General features: G+C 50.6%; 1 protein-coding gene across 2 annotated transcripts in view; it reads right to left on the bottom strand.

Annotated features, from left to right (window-relative positions):
- Nucleotides 1-768: 768 nt before the first annotated feature.
- Znf407 (zinc finger protein 407) overlaps nucleotides 769-22,578 on the bottom strand; it is a 376,264-nt gene continuing 354,454 nt past the window's right edge. For both annotated transcript variants that reach the window (XM_042693520.1, XM_042693521.1), the window contains exon 9: nucleotides 769-2,758. In XM_042693520.1, coding sequence (XP_042549454.1) covers nucleotides 1,500-2,758 — 1,259 coding nt within the window. In that variant the 3' untranslated portion in view covers nucleotides 769-1,499. The remainder of the gene's footprint in view (nucleotides 2,759-22,578) is intronic.

Raw genomic sequence — 22,578 nt, 5'->3', positions numbered from 1 at the left:
GCTGATGACACATCTCAGCAGCCACGGAGGGTGATACGTGGGCGCTGGTAGGCTAGAACGGACAGAACCCAAAGCGGAGACAGGAAGCCAGGAGAGTGACCACGTCACTTCCCAGCGCTCACTCCCGTGGCCCCGGGAAGTGGGGCTACGTGTGGCACTGTACACCCACCAGGACCAGCTTCCTGTCCGCCCGTCTGCCCTTAGAATTTCTGGGCACTAGCCACGGCGGGTTCTCGCTGCCAGGCTGCAACCAATCATCCACGATGGCTCCGTGCTCCGCGCCAGGCCGAGGAGGAGCCTGCTAGGAAGGCGTGTGGTCTGGCTGCGGGTGGACAGGGCGAGGGTGAAGCCCCAGAGAGGCGGGCCCCGGGCCGGCCAGCCGCCTGTGGCCTGGCCGCTTAGTGAAGTGAAACATCATCCTTCTCTGTTAATGCTATAATTTTATTTCAAAGAAAACAGAACAAAACAACTTTTGCTTTTGAGGGAAGGGCTTATTTTACAGTTTTCAAAAAGGAAGAAGAGCAATAGCATCAAGAAACAAATGAGTGGGACCTAAACTTGCATCCGGCGGCCAAAGTGCAGGCCGCAGCGGCCAGGCCTGGGGCGTGGGGCCTACCTGGGCACCAGGCGGCGGGCGGGGTGGGGGCAGGCGGGGGCCGCAGCGGCCAGGCCTGGGGCGTGGGGCCTACCTGGGCACCAGGCGGCGGGCGGGGTGGGGGCAGGCGGGGGCCGCAGCGGCCAGGCCTGGGGCGTGGGGCCTACCTGGGCACCAGGCGGCGGGCGGGGTGGGGGCAGGCGGGGGCTGCAGGGCACCGTTCTTGTTTGTTGCTGTTTCACGCCAGCCTTTAAGGCTGACACAGCCATAGATAAACTGCAAAAATGATAGTGATATGGACAAACACTTGTTATAAAAAGCAAAGTAGTGATAAAATGATACTTTTCAGAGTGTACATTTCATGTGTAGTCTTGACAGAACTAAATCAAAATGAGAATCACTAGGCATTCTGAACCAAGGTATACTTTAACTCAATATAAACTTCGAGGCTTTTCTTAACAGTAGGTGTAGGATTTCTGGTATGCAGAATTTGACCAGAGCAACTGGTATACCTAAACACGTGTGGAGAGAGGGCAGGTATACATGGGTGCACTCACCGCTTCCTGGGACCTGGGGTCACCTTCACCCTAAACTTGTTTTTTAAAGAAGGGAGGAACGGGGCAGGGAGGGAGCCCGGGCGCACGCCCTCGCTCGGTGCTTGTGCAGCTCCAGGTGTCGACGGCTGCCGCTGTCCACGTTCCTCACCCCCGCCTTCTGCTGCGCTGTGGGGGAGCGGGGGCGCCCCCAGCCTGGGGCCGTCCCGATGCGCGTCCTCCCGGCGGACACGCCGCTCCTGGCCCCGCTCTGCGCCCCCCGTGCCTTCCTGGGCGCCGGCTGCAGCCTGCCGGGTGGGTCTCGCTGCGCCCGCCCGCACGCCCGCCCCAGCCCCGCAGGGAGGCGTGCCTCACGCGTCCCGGAGCTCCCCGCTCTCTCTTTGGCCCTGCACCACGGCGGCTGCTGTGGTGCGGTCCTGGGTGTAAATGACCATGCTGGCCAGCTGTCCTACCCCGCCAGGGGTCACGGCCTCGGCCTGCAGGATCTCCTGAGCACCAGCCTCCATGAGCGCGTGGGAGTACACGGCCTCGGGCTCCGGCCCGGCTGAGGGCAACTCGGTCACGATGTAATGCGTCGTGCCCTCGGGGAAGCCGCTGCCGGCCTCGCCCACCATGGCCTGCACCAGCTCCTCAGTGACGATGATCTGGGAGATCTCGCCCTCCGACTCCAGCAGGTCCACGCGCTCGGCGGGCAGCCGCAGGCCGTGGGGCTCGGCCTCCTGCATGATGAGTTGCGTGCCCTCGCCTGTCACCATGTGCACGGCGCCCTCCTCGTTCACCAGGACTTGCGTGACGCCGTCTTTGAGCAGCTGGCCGGCGGCGGCCGGGTCGCACACCGCCAGCTGCAGGACGCCCTGCACCATCCTCTTGAAGGCCACCTGGGCTCGCTCCTGGGAGGCCGTGATGGCCGTGGGCCGCGCGGCCTGGGCCAGCCCTTCCTGAGGGTCTGGGAACGGCTGCGGGGTCTCGGGGCTGGGCCTGGCGTCTTCCGGATGGGGCAGCTGGACCAGCACCTGCTTGGGGCCGGGCCTGCCCTTGTCCCTGCCCTGGACCTCGCCCAGCTCGCTGACCGCACACAGCAGGGCGTCCAGGGCGGAGGCCGCCTCGGGCGGTGAGCCCGCGGCCTCGGACAGACTTAGAATCTCCTGCTTGGCCACGGCCTCGCCGGGGCCCAGGGCCTCGTCCACACCGTGACCGTCCACCGAGCCTCCCACGACCACCACCTGAGTGGCTCCGTCCAGCTGCTCTGGGAGGAGGGGCGCGGGGGCCGCGCCGCCCCCGGGGGTCCCGCTGGGGCTCGTGGCCACCACCTGGCCGTCCTCGGTGATGTGCACCACCCTGGCCACCTGGCCGGCCAGCGCCAGCGTCTGCAGCGTGGCCGCGGCCGTCTCCTCCACCGAGGCGTCCAGCGCCAGCTCGCCATCGTAGCCCTGGATGATGATGAGCTGCTGCAGCGGCTCTGCGGCCGGCGCCGGCCTCCGGCCGCCCCGCGCCTTCTCCCGCGCCGGGGACTCCTCGGCCAGCGCTGCGGCCGTGAACGGGCTGTCCGTCTCCACGAACGTGGCTCCTTGTCCCTTCAGGCGGCACTCGTAGGACTTGGACACGATGCCTACGGAGACAGGGACGGGAGAGGTGAGAAGAAGGCACGGCAGCCCCGCCTGCTGCAAGTGTGGGGAGGCCTGGCGCCCGCCACGCGCGTGTGCCTCACTCCCTAGGCTCGCCCTGAGCCTGCCCCTCCCGAGAAGCCCGCCAGCGCCAGCAGCGAGCTGCCCACCCGTAGGAGGTGCTCCTCCGTGGGCCGAGGCAAGCCTGCTTTGCGAACAGGAGGAAGGAAAGCCCCGCGGCTCTGTGTCAAGAGCCGGTCACCAGCGTACAGGGCTGGAAGAGCTCAGCGCAACAAGTGTTTGCTGAGCACCTACCTCATGTCCGGCACCCAGCTACGGAAAAGGACAGCGTCAGGCACCGCGGCAGGTGCTCTGCCGGGGCCCGCGGCCACAGACGCAGACACCGGGCCCGTGGGGGTCCGGAGGCAGGCCGGGGGTGAGCTCTGGGAACCCGGCCCTCGCAGAACAAGGCCGATCCCCAGCTGGCCACGCTCAAGGCAGTGGCCAGAGCACCTAGGGAAGAGTGGTGCTAGGCAGGAGGCTCAGGGCGTGGTGTTCAGGGTCAGGGACGACGGCCATCACAGGAGGCCATGCCCACCCCAGCGCGGGGAGCAGGGGCTCCTGGCCTGGATACCTGTGGTCATGGCTCAGGCCTTCACCAGCTGCTCAGCGCCACATGGGCCCGGGCTGGGGCGATGGCCGGGGAGAAGCCCAAAGCAGAAAAACCACAGCATCGCAACACAGGGCACCGGGGGCACACTACCTGCATGTACAGGTACACCTTACCATACACACCACCTGTGAGCACAGAAACACCTTACCATACACACCACCTGTGAGCACAGAAACACCTTACCATACACACCACCTGTGAGCACAGCACACAACTTACCACACACACCACCTGTGAGCACAGACACGCCTTACCACACACACCACCTGTGAGCAGACACGCCTTACCACACACACCACCTGTGAGCATAGCACACACCTTATACACCATCTGTGAACACAGACACACCTTACCACACACCACCTGTGAGCACAGACATGCCTTACCACACACACCACCTGTGAGCAGACACGCCTTACCACACACACCACCTGTGAGCAGACACGCCTTATACACCATCTGTGAGCACAGACACGCCTTATACACCACCTGTGAGCACAGACACGCCTTACCACACACACCACCTGTGAGCACAGACATGCCTTACCACACACACCACCTGTGAGCAGACACACCTTACCACACACACCACCTGTGAGCATAGACACACCTTACCACACACCACCTGTGAGCACAGACATGCCTTACCACACACACCACCTGTGAGCAGACACGCCTTACCACACACACCACCTGTGAGCATAGCACACACCTTATATGCCATCTGTGAGCACAGACACGCCTTACCACACACACCACCTGTGAGCACAGACACGCCTTACCACACACACCACCTGTGAGCACAGACACGCCTTACCACACACACCACCTGTGAGCACAGACACACCTTACCACACACACCACCTGTGAGCACAGACATGCCTTACCACACACACCACCTGTGAGCACAGACACACCTTACCACTCAGTGGGCATGGGGGGCATGCGCCACACCACCCACGAGCAAAGACAGGCCTTACCACATTAAGGGAAGACAGCCAAGCTGCTGGGTGAGACCGGAAAGGAAGGAGGGGCCGGGCGGGCCGGGAAGATCGGGCACCGGCTCCGGTCTGCCGCCCCACCACTGCGCACCGCGCCCCCACGCGGGGGACGCCGTGGGTCTCAGAGCTGCGGGCCTCGGCTGAGGGCAGACCTGGGCCAGAATGTGAGCAGCACCTCCCAGCAGGAAGGCCAGAGAGGGATGTGGGCGATTCCGTACAGTGCGCAGACGCACCTGCCCGAGGCCAGCCAACTGCTCCGGAAAGAAAGGCAAGACATGGCCGCAAGCCGAAAGCCTATTGCTCTTATTTTCCTAAAGAGGAGACTGACTGGCTCTGATCAGAGCTCTGTTTCGTTGTGTAAGCCCCAGATCATCCAGCGTCTTTTCTACTGTTAGTCCTTTCCTCTCCCAGTGGGGGGAACAGGCAGCGGCAACCACAGTTCTGAGATATCCCACTTCTGTCTCTTCTGCGGTCAGTGCTGTAACTGTGCACTTTACCTTCACCCCAAGGGAGAGAAGAAAGATGGGGTGCTGTTGGAGATGGTTTATGGCTGCCATCCTTAAAGACAACCATTTGGCTCACCACATTGGTGGTGTTTTAGAAGAAATCGGTCTTCCAGCACCAAGTGAATCCTGAGGCGGAGCCCAGATGCCGCCCGTCCTGGGCGGAGGCAGCGCGCGGCAGGAGGGCTGCTCACAGCAGCCCAGGCTGGGGAGGGGCCCGCTGCTGGGAGGGGCCCCAGACTTTCCAGGTCTTTGCCTAGAGCTGGCCTTGGACGTCACACTTCTAACCTCTGCCTCCTGGGTAGCTGGGGTCATAGTACACAGGACTGTGCTTGGCTTGTTCTTTTGTGACACAGCCACACTCACAGTCTGCCTTTATCAACCTTGAATTTAGACCCTCGTATCTCTGCCTCCTTTGTGGCTGGGATTATAGGTGGGAGCCATTATACCCAGCCAGATCATAGACACTCAGGTCAAGAAAAGACTGAGGGGTCAACTAGACTAATTCCACCCCCAGAAACCCTCTGTGCTCACTCAAGATGGCACACGGCAGGTGAACCACCATCTTAAGGCCAATTAACCCTTCCTGGAGGAGCCTGTGATGTCCTCAGTCTAGTCTGAAGAATTCCCTTCACCCTTGCTTTCTCTCATCTACTCCCCTAGTTACAAGGGAGAACAGCATGGTGCTGGTGGCTCATGCCTGAGAGCTGAAGACTGCAGTTCGAAGCCAGTCCAGGCAGTAAAGTCCCTGAGACCATCATCTCCATTTAACTACCAAAAAAGCTGGAAGTAGAGCTGTGGCTTAAGTGGTAGAGCCGTCGAGCAAGGAAGCGAAGGGAGAGTGGGAGGTCCTGGGTTCCCGCTCCAGTCCCAGCACGTATGTGCACCCAAGAGGACGCACTGGCATTTTAGCACAAAGCAGGAGGAGCAGGGACAGTCGGGGAACCAGCTGTGGTCTCCCCCAAAGAATGCTGCAAACCTGAATCCAGGAGATTCGGTTCCTCAGTGGGCAACAGAATGGAAAACCTATTGGGTGTACCGCAATCTTCTGAACCCTGTGTAGTACAAGAAAATCCTGCATGCTGAACTACGTGCTGAATGTGTTTGAACCCAAAGCGGCCTTCGGGTAGACGCGGTGGTAAACACTGCCATGGGCAGAGGCCGGGTGAGGCCCACAGCCCCGCCCCCAGCCTCCACAGGAGCCTCTCGGCCCATCACACTTCATAAACCTAAGTGCAGGTCCATCTTTTGATTCAGCAATTTAATAACTTCGAGTGCTGTCAGTACTGCTTTGAAAAATAGCACCTATAAAATGTAACAGCCTCAATCAGATTGAAAAAGATTCACCCAGCGAAGATTCTTCCATTTCAACCATAATGAATTAATGGGAAGCTGTGCGGAAGTTCAAGTGTCACTTAAACGAACGGGCATTGTGACTGTAACTTCCAATTCCAAGTGGCTCTGACCAGGACTCGGCTGGACCATCCACTTGGGTTTGTGAGTGCTCCTAGTACATGTGGAATGAAGATCTCCATCACAAACGGCCAGACACAGCACCGAGAGAGCAGACACGCACAGGCAGTGCGCATGCCGGCGAGCCACAGATCGGTACCACAGCACGCATGCCCAGCACAATGTGTGCACTGCGCTTCGAGTTTTTAGAAGACACTGTCAGATTCAGCAGGGATAGCAGCTAATCAACGTGGCTAATTTCAGTCTTTTTAGAACAGATTCCGATTGGGCAAAATATGGAGCCTTGTGCAGGAGATGCAAATGGACTGCAAATGCAGCTTCCTGCCTGTCCGTGAGCCCCAGCATATCACCCATCTGCTCCCTGACTACAGAGACCTTACACTCCCTTCCCCTGGCTACTGTGTTAAGGTTCACAGTCAGCCGCAGTGAAAAGATCCCCCACCCCCCGCTTTTTTTTTTTTGAAGTGTTTGTGTATTTGGTTCAGGAGGTGGCTTTGGATCGGGTCTGCTTCTCACCATGTTGAGATAAAGCTGAGCCCGTCCCCTGCAAGGACCCAGCCCACCCTCTGGGGACCAACAGCACCCCCAAACCCTGGCAGGGCTGTTGCTGAGAGGGCTGAGCACCTGGCACCGTGTGTGTGTGTGTGTGTGTGTGTGTGTGTGTGTGTGTGTGTGTGTGTGTGTGTGTGTGTGTGTGTGTGTGTGTGTATTCTTGGGCTACTAGCATCGTTTTTCCCTCAGAATAAATACCTTATGCTTTTGTTAAGCTTACATTTAATTAAAATGTACAGAATTTGTGCAGTAAACTCGAATGAAACAAATAAAACAAGGGCCCCCCTCTCTTGAAGGCATACGTTGTGAATGAAAAATGTCATTACAGACTAAAAAATTTTGCAGTAAACAGGGCCTACAGAGAGAAGTTTGCCTGTAATGACATCCATAAAATACACAAATGGCACTTTTAGTACCATCCTGAATATGGCATTTTCTGTGCTCTACACACAATCTAAATGGTTTGATCATAGAGCATAATACTCCATTGGGTTTATAGAACAATCAATGTTCCATAAAATGATGTATTTATCCAATAGTAGGCTCAGCAGTTACTGGCGTATGACATTGTAGGACACAGGCTAGGGTTCCCGCCGCACACATGCGGCTGTAAAACTTATCTAACACCACTTCAACAACTTCATCTCAGCTGTGGCAAGTAATTTGTGGAAGCCTCAGCCTGGTTAAAAAAAAAAAACTTGTAATAAAAATTCATAGAATTTTCAGGAGAATGAAAGCTGATGACAATAGAAAGGTCACTTTGTGTCTGCACTAAAGGGGTCAAAGGTGGTTGGCAGTTCTAAAACTGAAAGTAGATTTCATGCATCGCGTAGCAGATAAAGATGGCATTAAAAAGACAAGTCATGGCGAGGAGCTGCACGCCTGTGAGATCCCTGCTAATACCCTGCATAAACGCTTTGTTGCTACGCGCCGGCGCTGACTTTACATTTCTAAGCTCGCCTGTAACAGAACTGAGTGTTTACCCAGAGCCGGGTGACACGGCCGCTCTGTGTAGTGGAGGTTTTCTGCTGTGGTGGAGCTGCAGACCTGCGTGTCCCGTGCTGGGTCAGTTCACCATCACAATGCAAGCACCTTGACTACAAAGCGATCTGCAGAAGATGACTGCAGAAGATGACTGTTCTTAGAAAAATTTGGGGCACACAAGACATCGTGATTCTTAAGCCTTGTATGAAGTCTCTTGACTTCAATTTTAAGATGTAATTTTAACGAGAATGTTAAGAAATCACACTTAATGTCTATTAAAATGAAACAATATTAACAGATTATGCTAATAAATTGGAGCCATATTTTAATGTCACAAAAGCTTGTAAGTTTCTCAAGTGAAAGCAGGAAAAATGACAAATTAAAATTCAATGAAATATAACCTTTTAGAAATTTCAAAGTAGAGAATACATTATTCTTACAATAGCAGTCACCAATAGTTTAGCCAGCCAACTCGATGCTGATAATTGCTCTGCAAGTTGCTGTAACTCCTGGGGTTGGGTGGAGCGCCCCCGCCACGTGGCTCAGCAGAAGCCAGAGCCTTCTGAGCCACCAGGCCTGTGCCGGTTCAGCCAAGGGCAACGTGAATTCAGAGAGGCCAGGCGGTGAGACGCCTCCCTTCCTGAGGGCCCAGGCACATCTGGTCATATAAACCAGAAGCAGGCTAAATAACAGGTATTACGTTTAGTCCTTAGCATGCTTATTAAGCACAATAGTGACATAGTGAGACTTATTCAGGGCCCAGCCTGTTTTGGTTATTCCAAACCTAAGGTAAAACGAAGCAGATACTGGCTTCTTAGCAAGTGTTAAGGGTATCACTGAGGTAATGATTAAAGGCCTTTTAATAAGAATCTGTTTTATAGCATGTAACCTCTCAAACACATGTTGGAATTACAGTAAATGTCTCTGCTGTGTCCTCTTTTTTTTTTTTCCACAAGAAGAGATGCCAGAAATTATTTGTCTGTGAAAAGTTAACTGAGATCAACACCACCTCCGAGCTACTCAATACAAGTTCAAATATACCAATTATGGTTTTTTTTGTGTTTTTTTTTGTTTTTTTTTTTACAGTAGTGGAGACTAAACTCAGGGCTTTGTGCTGCTAGGCAGCCACTCCCGCAAGCCTTTTTGCTCTGATTATTTCTGAGATATGGTCTCCCTTTTGGGACCGTGATCCTCAAATTCACACGTACCGCAATGGCTGGGTGACAGGCATGCAGCACGCACCCATCCCTTCCTGTTAAGACAGGATCCGGCGAGCTTTTTGCCTTGTCTGGCCTCAAACCAAATGCATGACTTCTTAAGAAACAACATGCAAGCTTTAGTGAGGGAGGGCTTTTGATAAACCAGGACAGATAGCTAGGTTTCAATCCGTTTCCTAATTACCATCAGCTCTGTGTCACCCTGGTAAGCAACACAAGCTAATCATGTCAGATCCCTGAATAGAACTGCAAGATATCCAGAAAAAAGAAGAAGAAGAAGAAGAATCCTATGCAGGTTGAAAATACAGAATTGTTCAGGTTTCCAGCCACAGTGAGAGTGGTGTCTGGGCCAAGGCACGGTCACGAGCACTGACCAGTGACAAAGAGCAAAAGACAATATTTTACCTTTAAAGTCACAAACCCTAAGAAATGCTGCATTCTCCCAAACCCTTAGGTCTCCATTGTCATTTTCATGCGTGAAGATCTATCTGGCAGTAATGGGAGTTACGCACACAAATCTCACTCAGCCAGGGAGGCTTGCTTCCTTTAAGGTTATCCTGACAGGCTTTGGGGGCCGGGACGGGCCGTTGTTAACTGTTTCTCTGCCAGCTGGGCAGAAGCCTCTGAGCTACAGAGATACATCACGCTGTGCCAACTATATAACTTTAGAAATCCGACGCAGGTGACAGAGATAGTGCCATCAAGTTTCACGGAGGGTGATGAAATAACACTTTAAAGTTAGGCTGTAAAGTGCTCTGATCTTGTCGTTTCCCTGAGAAGAGCACTTCTTAAAAACTGCCAGTTGATTTACTGGCCGAACGCTCAAAAACCTCAAGCCCAACCAGGGAGGGGCAGCCAGGGGGCAGGGTGTGCTCCAGGCCTGTCGTGGATGCTCCTACCCCCTTCCTCTGCTCTCCCATGAGGGCGAGGCCTGGGACCCTGCACTGGGGGTCTGCACACTATCTCGATATCAGCATTAGTGACCGCCGCTGAGGAGAGGGGCCAGCACCCCTGCGCGCGCGCGCCCAGGGGCTTGGCGAGGAGCAGGGACTGTCAGGCACACCAAGAGCTTCCCAAGGACCCCGAAGCACCACCTGCTCACTAGAAGTCTGCCTCTGTTTGACTTAATGACATTCTTCCCAGCATTATGAAATCAGGAGATCAGGAAGCTCAGTGACTTTCCCTAAGTGCCCGCTGACAATCTACGGAGGCTCAATGCAGATAGCACAACGCCGGAGACAGGGTCTATTTTTCAAAACTTGTACACATTATACCAACCTTAAAATTATGCAAATAGGCAAGTCAATGTCGCCGGAGGACAGGCCTCTGAGGCGACTTCAAAGGGCAAACCAGGCACTTCTGTCTGCTTCCCTCCTGCCTTCCTGGCAAACCCTATGAGAAGACCACGCTCACAATGTAGCTGTGCTCCTACCGCCTTTATGGTAGAGCATTGTCAAATCCTTCCTGAGGAAATGAGAGGCAAGAGACATTTGTCTTCATTGTAGACACTTTTGTAAGGAGTAAAAAGCAAACTGCTTCTCAGCCATAGCACAGAGGCAACATTAAAATCAAATTTACAGTACACAGAATCTACAGCTGGGGTAAAACACTAACTGTTAGTATTTTAATTATCTACAAAGCTTTTGGAGGTCTAACATCTGCTCACAGCCACATGACGGCAGCTGCTTGTGTACACTTAGTGCGGTTTCTTCCCTAGGTTCGGGGCACACGGCTGCTCCCTCCTGGCTGGCCTGGCAGGGCGAGGAGCCCCGGTGGCGGTGTGGGCGCAGTCCTGAGGGCCAGTCCTCTCTCAGGGAGGAGACGCTAGGGGGCAGGAGGGTCTGGTCCTCACTCCCGAGAGTCCCTCCGGACAGGCACACGAGTGCATAGACAGCCAACCAGCTGGACCCGTTGTGATGTCTGGATGGAACTGAGAATACAATGGGAAGCAATGTTTGCTCTCAATCAGTGGATACTGTGATCTTCACTTCGGACATTTTCCTAAATCTCTATACTCAACTCTTATTTAAAATTATACACTATCTTTGGCTCGGGCTCTACAGAGCGATATATACCTGGAGAATAAAGTTTAAAATTGATTTTAAAAAGTCAAGCAAAAGACAAATTATGACACTTGGGCCTTCCCTTTGAGATGAATGGAATGAATGAAAAAACTAGCAAAGCCACGTGTCCAAGGCAGCAGGTGGAGGCTGCGGCTGGAACTGGGGTAGGGACCCACCCTTCTCGTCGGCACTCCTGGTGGGGGTGCGTGGAGATTCAAAAGGAAGCCTTGGAAAGCTCCACACAAACCGTGACAGCTGCTCCCTCTACCCAGCACAGGCGTGCACGCCAGAAATCACCTCCATGCAGGGCCGTGGCTGGCCCGAGCGTGGCCGTTTGGAATGTGGCCAGGTGGCAGGCAACAGCATTCTGCCACTTGGTCCTGGAGGCCCCGCGAGTCAAGTCAGTCCTTCGGCCAGTTTCCAGTGGACGGCGTAGGTCACATCCAGTGCTGTGTCTGGTGTCAGAGCGAAGACCCCGTCTTCCTAAGACGACTGCCAGCTCGTCAAGGACCTCGAGGCTTACCCACCAGTCAGATGTCTCCTATCTTCTGCCCATGGCCACACACTGGCAGGGAAACTTTCTAGTTTGCAAGTTGGCAAAATCCCCTATCGTTCACAGCTCTTAGACAGTTGCTTGAATCCCTAAGTCGTGCTGTCTTGAAGAGAAACTGAACAGTCATGTAACGCATTCTGCTCCGTGCCTGACATGCAGTTAAGTCACCGGTCAGCTTTGTCACTGTATCTTAATGTAGTATACTATATAGTTTAGTACATACCACCTGAAATTGGCATGCAGTATGAATAATCTTTGTAAACACAGTACCATTTTGGATAACCAAAATTATCTGAGCACATTATATATGTAACAAAGTTATTTTTAGTATGGAAAGGCCTACAATCAGGAATAAAAAAATGCTCCAAGAAGGAGGAGAGCGAGAGGAGGATGGAAAGTGCAATTCCCGGGGCTCTGGCAGCGCTGCGGCTTCCTAGAGCTCGGAGAGGAGGGCCAGACAGATTGTGCTTAGGCTTAAATTCAAGCTCCATATTCCTAAGAGCAATTCCCACTCCACATTCTACGAGAATGAATACCCGGAAGAGAAACTGACCTAAGCTGAGACGGCTCGGGTCTCCTCCAAGGACAGCGTGTCCACCCAAGCGGGCAGCGCTGGGCGCAGCGCATGCCAGTTACAGAGACGCAGATGTTGCTTCCAACACACAGATCTGGAGAAGAGGCCCACACTTGCTTAGTAGTTGAATCTCTTACTAGAAAAGGCTGGAGAATCACCTTTTCAAACCAGGACACTAGAGTCCTTTAACATGAGGTCCATTCTCCAGCCACTGAAGCAGGGGCAGGGATTTTAAGGAATCAGTCATCTATCTGAAGATACCAGTATGATACCTAATTAAGAGTGAATAAAACGTAAACTAAATAGCATACTCAAATATGCGTCCTCCTAAGAAAGCACAATCTGTGGGGCCTAGGACAGGGCCTAGGAATGCGCTCATACAGATCCTCAAGCCAGAAGTATGAGTGTGAGTAAGAATTTACCAGGTAATGAAAACACAGTGGAGAAAATCTACTGTTCTAAGATGTGAAAGAAGAGAGTGTGAGGGGTTGTGAGGTCACGCTAGGCTCAGAGGCTCGATTCCGGTACCGGGGATGCCAGGTGAAGAAATCCAAGCAAGGAGATCACACCATGAGATGCGTGTGACCGGGAGGATACTATGGAATGACGGAAGGTCGCTCCCAGTGCCGGGTGAACGGCGCTGACCCAGGCTGCTCTGGGTAGAGAAGATAAAGGATAAAGGCATGATGAACGGGGGTAATGCTAGTGCGGACAGAAATGCATGGGGTTTACGAGACACTTAAAGGGGCAACTGAGAAGACCTGGGATCAGCTGACACAGGAAAGCAGAGTTGAGAAGCCGCAGCTCCACTCCTGAGCTACACCCTACACCCACGAGCTACTCCGCTCACTCAAGTTTTGCTCTGTATGCTCCCCTGGCATCCACGCTCCGCGTGAGAAGGAACACACTGCTCCACAAGCACTCGGTGACGGGCGCGGCGCGCTGTGTCCCCACCACCGCTGGGAATGCCGGGGGAAGGGCAGGCTCTCCGGTATGGAATGCGGAGGCACACAGTTCACTGCACTGTTGGCTTTCAATGCACCATCAGACCTTTGTGGTGAGGCATAGAACAGCATGGGGAGGGCTGGGGGAAATGGGATGCAAGGAGGACAGGGAGGTGGGAAGAAGGAAGGAGTGGCAAAGGGAAGAATGCATACATGACCTAGCCCAGTGGGGCCTCAGTCTCTGTCCCCCAGCGATCACACCCCTTCCCTCTAGTTGTCTTCTTTGGGCTCCCTGTTTCTTCCTACTGAGTGGCACAATCTTGAGGATGGGCATTCGCCCACTGGCCAGGTTTCCTCGTCTGACCGGTGCTCCTGGACCTCCCGAGCCTTGCTTAGCAGCTTGCTGGGGGCACGCAGGTCATTAAAGTCCTTCTTTCAGTTTTTACCTCACACAAGCCAAATAAGAATTTAAACGCTTTCTTCTGTGCCAACAAAGGGCTTGAGATTCTCTAGGACCTGCTGTGGGAGCTCGGCTCCTCAGTACACATCTGCCCATGCGGTCTTCGCAGAACACCACTGGCTTGGACTGGAGCACTCTCAGCCACGTGCTAGCAGTCACACCCGCAGATGACGCCTGAGTCTGAGGGTTAGTGCTGTGACAGTGACTCCACAGGCTCCTCAGATTGGTTTTGGGAAGGCCCTCAAGCCCTGTCCATCCAATCAAGATTCTCACCCAACACAGGGAGCTGTCACCCACCTTTATAAGCCAATGTGAAAGAGCAAATAGTACAACCAATGCACCCAGACCACATTTGACAGGGAAAGGAATATCCAACATAACCTTCCAGTTTTTAGGAATGACTACACAGGCAAAAATGTGACTTGCAATTAAGAGCTTGCAAATAGCAGGCTCTCACATCTTGTCATCTCAAAACAAAACAAGTATTTTAGCCATAATTGTAAAAATTTATGAGAATAACCTAGTCACTTTGAGTGCACAGGATGTCACGGCTTCAGCTTTTGCTTTGGTGTGATGCTAAGAGTTCTGAGAGTGGTCAAGCTAGGAAAAGGCATCCGGTCAGTTATCGCGGGGCTTGTACTTTGGGCTGGGGAACAGGCTGGGCCTGGTTGTAAATTGGGTGGTTCTAGAATGTAGGCGGTGGCCAAGTAACTGAGAGGTCATCCAGGCAGTGCATGGGAAGCTGAGAAAAACAACAACAACAACAACAACAAGAGTAGGTGTCCTGAGGGGCAGCACCGCACAGAAGGTCAGGACCAGCCAAGGAGGCTGGAAGGCGAGACCTGGGCAGCACGGGAGGCAGGAAAGAAGAGCGACCCTCTTCTTCCACTACAGGTGACCCTCTGTGTCAAACATCAAAATCTGAAATCACAAAGATGGACGTCAGGTCTCCTCTAGGTTCCAGTACTGCTAGGAAGTGCCTATAATTGATCACTTAAACGAGAACATTATCTGCTGGGAAGCAAGGGCTTGTGGCTTCCGGACCGGCGGCGTCCCGATCAGGATGAGGCCTGCCAGCCAGGGCGGACTGGTCAGAGCAGCTTGCTGCTGCCACTGCCACTTTCCTCTCAGGCAGATGGCCCCGTGCGTCATGAACACCAGCGCACACTCCAATCTGCAGAAGGTCAAAAATAAGGTGACCTGATGAGCACAGGAAAGAAAGCAGGTGACCCTAGGAATGGCGTTTATCAAATCACAGCAGCCCCAATGTTTACTTTTACTTCCATTCACTATTTTTTTTGGGGGGGGAGGGTGCAGGGTCAGTGGTGGGGCCTGAACTCTGGGCCTGGGCGCTGTCCCTCTGCTCTTCGGCTCAAGGCTAGCACTCTACCACTTGAGCCACAGCGCCACTTCCAGTTTTGTCTGCTTATGAGGTGCTGAGGAATCGAACCCAGGGCTTCATGCATTCAAGGCAAGCGCTCTACCACTGAGCCACCTTCCCAGCCCACTTCCATTCACTGTTAAGGTCCTCAAGTATTTTCTGAACAAAATCCTTGGCTCTTACAGCAGCAAGACAATCCGAATGACAGTACTGAATTAATTCCTCATTTGCTGGCTGCAAGAAACTCAAAGCAGAATTGCCAAAGGGCAAAATAGAAAGAGTGACACCATACATCTCAGCTTTTATATATCTCCCTTTGATTACTGTGCTTGTACATTTATATTACCCTTGCAATCTAACAGTTGTTATCTTACTTAATTTACAGAGTGGCAAGTATTATCTATTAGTAGGAACCATGCTTTGGAAAGTACTACTAAAATAATCTGGAATTCTTAATAGAAATTCTGGGAAGTCCAGCAGACAAATTACACACAGAAAAAGAAAGAAATAGAAAGCCTCCAGGGGAAGGCCTCCACCAGGGAGCTTCCTCAGAGCTGCGCATGACTGCGGGCTGCTGGTGTTGCTTCAAACTGCGGCCGCAGATGCCCCCAGCTACAAGTCTCCACTGGAAGGACAGTTGATCAGTGTTCTGAGGGTTCCCCCCCCCCCGTCCCCCATCTCAGGCCTGTTTTATCAGTTAGTGCTCATTGCCTAGAATACTATTTGCTTTATTCCTTCCTATTCTGACATTGCCCTGATAGTAATTAAACCACCTACAAATCAGCCACGCGCACGCAGCCTTCTCAATATAACATGAATGCTCAATCAATCCCTAGCACAAGCCACGCCTTCTGGCTTCTTTCTTTTTTTTTTTTTTTTGTCGGTCGTGGGGCTGGAATTCTGGGCTTGGGCGCTGTCCCTGTGCTCTTCAGCACAAGGCGAGTGCTCTACCGCTTCAGCCACAGTGCCACTTCCTCTGGCTTCTTTCTTATACTATGATTTATTTTATTATTGCATATTTGGTTTCATTGTACAACTGTTAAAATTCAATTATATGTGGCATCAGGATCCTAAATATTCTAACAGACTGATTAGTTTAGATTTTGGATATAGCTTTTCCCCAAATACTTTTCAACCTAAAAAAAAAAAAAAAAAAGGATGAACTTAATTTATTTGACTTAAATTTAGCCTGTATTTACAAAGGACAAAAGGAAAGGAATATCTGAGAGACAAACGCAAATCTTGATAAAGGATGTTTCAGAAAATACCTACTTGGAGGGATGGGAAGGTGGCTCAGAGGTAAAGCACTTGCCTTGCATGCCTGAGGCCTTGGGTTCGATTCCTAGCACCACATATGCAAAAAGAAAAAAAAAAAGCCAGAAGTGGCGCCGTGGCTCAAGTGGTAGAGCACTAGCCTTGAGCTGAAGAGCTGAGGGACAGCCCCCAAGCCCAGAGTTCAGGCCCCATGACCGGACCCCAAAAGAAAATACCTACTTGGAGAAAAGGATTTAAAATCTGAAGTTCAATTCTACCAGAGACGGTGGGCGGAGGGGAGGACTTCACCAGTGTATTCCTCGCACAGCGGTTCAGTCAGGCCCTGTGATTGGCCAGCACGAGGTTCTGAGACCTGGCTCCATGGGAGGATGCATTAAGAACCATGGTCACAGCGTGCTGTGGACCCAACATGGTTGGATTATAAATGGGCTTTCATTTTTAAGAATTAGAAATACTGAAAATTCTCCTAGAACTCTTAAATATAAGGGAAATGAACCCCATCTTTGTCGCTGTTGTTTTAATGTACTATTGTTTTGTTTCTTTTGTATGTTCTTCCCCCATGGTGTAACAACCCCTGTTGTCACTGTATTTGATTCCGGTGCTCTGCATCTTGTATATACATTTTTCTGATTTGGGGAGGGGAAGGGAAATAACAAAATGCTGAAACAAGGATACAGTTGACCCATTGTAACAATGAGATATAAAATGAAACTTTACAACTTTGGGGGGGGGGGAGGGAGGAGTTGGGGAAACGGGGAGGGAAGGGATGGGAGGGGAAAAACAAAAGAGGGGGTAACAATGCTTGATAGGAATTTGGCTCATTTCCTTACTCATGCAACTGTAACCCCTCTGTACACTATTTTTACAAAATGAAGCAGGCCTCCCTGAGCCAAGCAGCTCTCTCATGGCTCTTGGCTTCCAGAAGCCCGGGCTCTGCATGGGGCAGGTGTGGCTAGGCCCACTCCTAGCTGGAGAATTCTATGATAGTACTTTTATGTGGGCGCTCACAGACACTGGCTGGGCAACCTTCTTGATCCTGCTTAGTCTACACAAACCATCATCTATTGATTGGGCCCATGTTGGCTTTCTAAAGTTCTTGGATATAAAAATATAGATTCTCTTATAAGTCAGCCCTTTCTTCACCCCCAGAATACAGCAGCTTCGTGTTTCTGTGTTACTTACATCTGGAAATTAATGGGCTGATTATAACTGCTCAAATGGATTTTAGTCATCATATTTAGCCCAATGTGGTTTTAAATAATTACTTCTGGACATTCAAAGAAGCCCAATTTAAGCTGGTTGGTTCATCATGTGCAAATAGTATGCATTAAGATGGGCAATACTAACTCATGAAGATAACACAAACTCATAAATATTAGGCTTATAGACTGTGAGGCAGATCAATGGATGTGTTCCTTCTACTGAAGAACACATTTGTCCACCCTACCCCAGTTCCTGTGAGACCTGGAATACAAAACAAAGCCCTTTAGGGCTTTCAGCACAAAACCGTACAAAATTACTCAAGGTTCTCTACACTAAAGTTTTCATTTTTTAAAAAGGCGTTGGGACAGGGGTGATAGGAGGGCAAACAGGGCACCAAAGCAAGCAGAAGATCAATGGCTGCTCCTAGACACTGGCATTCACACAGCACATGAACAAAAGACAATGATGGTAAAATTGGTGCTTCTGTCTTAGAAGGCTGGCACAGATGAGCCTGGCATGCTTCATGTTTCATTTTCACAAAACTTCAGCCACATTTCCAGGGCAACAGTTCTACTGTTTGTGGGGCCTGAGGTCTTGTCATGGCGCTGCTGGCTTCCACTCATGCCCAGAAACAGCCCTCCACACAACCAGATGAGCTGAGTGCTTATAATCATATATGTGTGTATATATATATGTATATATATACATCTCCATACATATGACATATACACACATATAGAACATGCAAATTGAGTAGTTCAGTTATTAACATGCATCATAATTAAACTGAACACTGTTTCTAGGAAGACAGAAGGATATACTGTAAAGCTTAATTGTTATCTGCATTTTACTCTCACGTGCTGTGGCCACATACACAAGGCTCCCCCCCGCACTTTTTTTCCTAATCAAGATGAACAATTTATCATTCCTTATTCAGATCCGTATCACTGATGCTGCATTCTCTTACTTTCCAATGATGTTCTAGAAGAAATTCTTTGCTGTAATGGAATTTGGCATTTGTAGCAATGTGTTTAAACTGCAGGTTGAGAGCAGTTGTAACTACTGTTAAGTATGCAGAAGAACTCTGATGAATAGGTAATTCTTTAGACTCTGCCTGAAATATTAGTCTGTACACGATCTTTAACAGAAAGTAAGAGAATTTAACAGTAACACGCATAGAATAATAAACATTTTTAACTTGGTATTTACCTATACAGTTTTAATCGTATCTTACATGTTTGTATATGTAAGACATTTACTTCCAATAAAATATAATTAATGTATTTCCTTCACACCATCTATCAAACGTATCAATGAAAATCTCATTATCCCTAACAATTTGCAAGTTTTAGTCAAGGGCCATATACATGATAGCGCATGGGGTTATTTAAGTTCAGATCCATTTCATAATCAGAAATGTTGCCCAAGGCTGTGCCTGACACTGGCAGAATGAGAAACAAGGAAGGGGCAGAGCAAGCGGTAAACAAACAGATCAAGTCAGTGTGAGCATTGCCAGGGTGACAGGCCAGGAAGAACACAGAACGAGGAGCTGCTCCTCTGGAGGCCTCGTTCTTTAGGAAAGAAAACAACAGTAAACACGTTATTGTGTTTACACACAGCTTTTTCAAAGACTCCCTTCCCCCTGTATTATACCTTCCTAAAAATGGAGGGAGCTTACTTGATCTAAGTTCAGTACCAGTTCCTTAAGTCATAGAGAGTAACTATATGGACTGCAGTATCAGAAAAGGTCAATTTCCCTTCCTTCCCAGATTGTTTCCAGGACACTGTCCTGTGGTCCCAGGGTTAAAATTGTATGCTGAACAATTCATAACTGATAAAAGGATCGAAATTCAGGGGCAGCCAGAGCAGAAGTTAATGACAGCGCATCTCACAGAACAGGCTGGGCTGGCATCTCGGTCTGTACTCCTCACTAGGAAAGAACTGGAGGTAGAAAGATCTCAGGTCTGACAGTGGTCCTGGGCAAAACCCCAAGACCATATCGAAAAATAACTAAAGCTAAGAGGGCTTTAGCTGGTGTGTCTAGAAATCAGAAAAGCAGACAGTCATACCATACAGTGTACAAAGGGTTCATTGATGACAATCATCTGCCCACCAGCTTCAGGAGTGAGTCCTACAGCACTCACAACAGGACTTGTGGAGCCCTGCATCAGGGGGTAGAGCAGTGGCCCAGCAAGCAAGCTCAAGGACCTGAGTTCAAGCCTCAGTACCACCACTGGAAAAAAAATCCCAACTGTTAAGCAGCTCTAAGTGTCCAAAGTAAACTGAGTAGTTTTCCACTTAAAAAGTTCAGTCATTGGTGATTAAAACAGCCATCTCCTGTGTGGTATTTTTCATGCACCACTATCTGTCAGTTACGTGCACGCTGTGTTGGAGGGTCAGTGCCAACATCATGACTCGGGGCTCTCCATTTGGCAAGTTAGGTGTTTCCATCGGTCACTTATGTAAGCCACAGGGTCAGCTCATGACATGTGCCACCACGGAAAGCCGAGGTGGCAGTGACGGAAGCAAACAAAACCTCTACCAGCTTTCTTGCCCTCGATGCTGAAAGCCTCTCTCCACAGGGGAACCTGACTCAGGTGTACACTGAAAGCCTAAGTGCCGAGGGTGACGGAGAACACAGCGGGCTGGCCAGAAGCCCTGCCCGTGACCGGGCGGGCAGGGTGGAGGGGGACAAAGGCTGATTTGGGAGGTGAAAATCAAGACAGGAAAACCATTTCCAATTAGGTAGGCAGGCTGGCGTGCGGAGAGAGACGGATGGTTTGGGGAGCTGGGGAGGACGGAGAGCCGGGGCTTCCACACTCCTGGTAGGAATGCAAAATGGCTCAGGCACTGTGCAAAACAGTTTGGTACCTTCTCACCACGTTACTCCATCATTTCAAGTCCAACGAAAACGAGTCCATACTGCCAAGCATTTATAGCAGTCTATTCATAGTCCTCACAAGCTGAGCAATTCAAATGTCCATCGCCAGAGAAGATAAACACATTGTGGTACATCTACGGAGTGAAGTACCACTTCATAATAAAAGGGCACACAAGATACTGGGTGCAGCAGCAAGAGCGAGGCTCAAAAGCCGTATGCTGAGGGAAATAACAGATGCCACGCAGCTCCACATACAGCGCAGGGAAGATGCCACCAGAGGGACAGGTGAGGGCTGGGGGAGGGAGAAGGATTCACCACTGGAGACTTGGAGGAGAGTTCTGTGGGGTCAGAAACAGTCTCTGACTTGCCTGTGGTGACGCCTGTATGACAGTACAGGTTCCTGAAAGCCCATCCAACTGTGTTCGTAAAAGGTACGGAAGCATGGGAGGACTGTCACTGAGGCGTCATTGATCAAGATGCTCTGGACTCATAAAGTGTGCTGTTAAATGACAACTCCCTGTACAAACGAAGATAATAAAACATGAAACAGAAGACCAAACAAACGAAACAGGAACTAAATTTACTACATGTACCTTAAACCTCAGTTTTTCATACCAAAAAAAATACGAAACAATGTACTCTGTACGACAGAGCAGCATGTAGAAGTTCTCTCCGGACACATGCAATGAGACACACGTGTGAATTCTGTGGAGAGTGAGGTAGTTTTTCTATATGGATGTCCTACACCTTAAGCAGCTTCTGCTCTATTATGGCTTCCTTTAAAAAAAAAATCTGTAGATATATTTAGACCAATTCAACAACTTCTTTTTTAGTACCTTCAGTTTTCTAGTTATTTTTCAGAGATAGAGGAAACCTTGTGGTTCCTAAAATCTGAAATTTAATCAGTACAAAAAGTCATTAGACTAAATCAGCACTTAACTGTTAAGTTTGGTTTTCACTGTTCACTCAGAAACGAGTGTGGGTAATTCTAATGGAAAGGATTATCTACAGAACTGAAATGTGTACAAATTGGATAGGTACGAGGAAAAAACTAAAACAAATGTATTTTCCTATGGGAGATGCTGGAAGATTCTGTGGCCCCCTGTACTGACATTTGTGTCTACTACATTCCACCTAATCAAGGAAGGAGCGTCTCTTGAACAAACGTAGCATGAGAAGGTGGACTGTCTACCAGACGGCTGTGACTGAGGTCAACTGACACTGTTTATTTCCTAGTTGCCTTCAGTCGTACTGCACAGAACGTTTGTTTTGCTCCCCTCCTTGTTTTCTGTGTGCTCCCAAACTAACCAAATGTGAGAGGCCACCAGGCAGGCCTGAGTGATGACATTTCAAGTTGTTGCTATCCCGGTGGTTAAGGAGGGAAGGAGAATGGAGAGGGAGAGGTGAGAGGAAGAGGAGGGGAAGAGCGAAGAGGGAAGGAGAGGAGAAGGAAAGCTTCGTCAATTTTCATATGGCCCTTAGTATCTTCTCTACAGTCCCTTCGCACACAAGAAATCGCTTAGCTGTCAACAGTGCTTAGGGTGGACTTCGAGACCTAGGCAGATTTAAGTTATGACCCATACACGGCCACCAACAGGACTGCGCTCGCGTAGCTTGTTTCAGGCTCTCTCTGGGCACAGCTTCTAGGTAAGCATGAGGAGCCGACCGTCCTGCCCGTCCTGTGAGCGGCAGGTCACCCAGGGCCTTCCGTGCTCCTCAGTGCCTCCAGTTTCCATTCCTGAAATCTGCCGTCAGGAGTGGGACCTGCACCCCGTGGAGCTCTACCGTTCCCCTGCTCGTGTGGTGGTATTTCGACCATTTCCCCTGTGCTGTTATCACTGTCTTCCCAAAGCTGCTCATCACAAGTTAGAACAGTGTTTACAGGGCCGTGGATCAGACAGTGCAGAAAATTTAGTTAATTTCAGCAGCATTAAATACAGGTTAGCTTCAATGGTATACTTTAGGAACAAGGTATATAGAAGGGCAACTCTGTGTTCTGATTGGCAAAGGGTTATGTAAATACACCCACTCAGCTGCAAATTCTTACAAGAGGTCATCATTCTAATAAGTTGATTTTCTTGTCGTTTA

This window comes from Dipodomys spectabilis, unplaced genomic scaffold, assembly GCF_019054845.1.
Source record: "Dipodomys spectabilis isolate Male_0828 unplaced genomic scaffold, ASM1905484v1 ptg000169l, whole genome shotgun sequence".
Lineage (NCBI taxonomy): Eukaryota > Metazoa > Chordata > Mammalia > Rodentia > Heteromyidae > Dipodomys > Dipodomys spectabilis.
The sequence above is the reverse complement of the archived record's forward strand: the minus strand, read 5'-3'. Positions and strand labels throughout refer to the sequence as shown.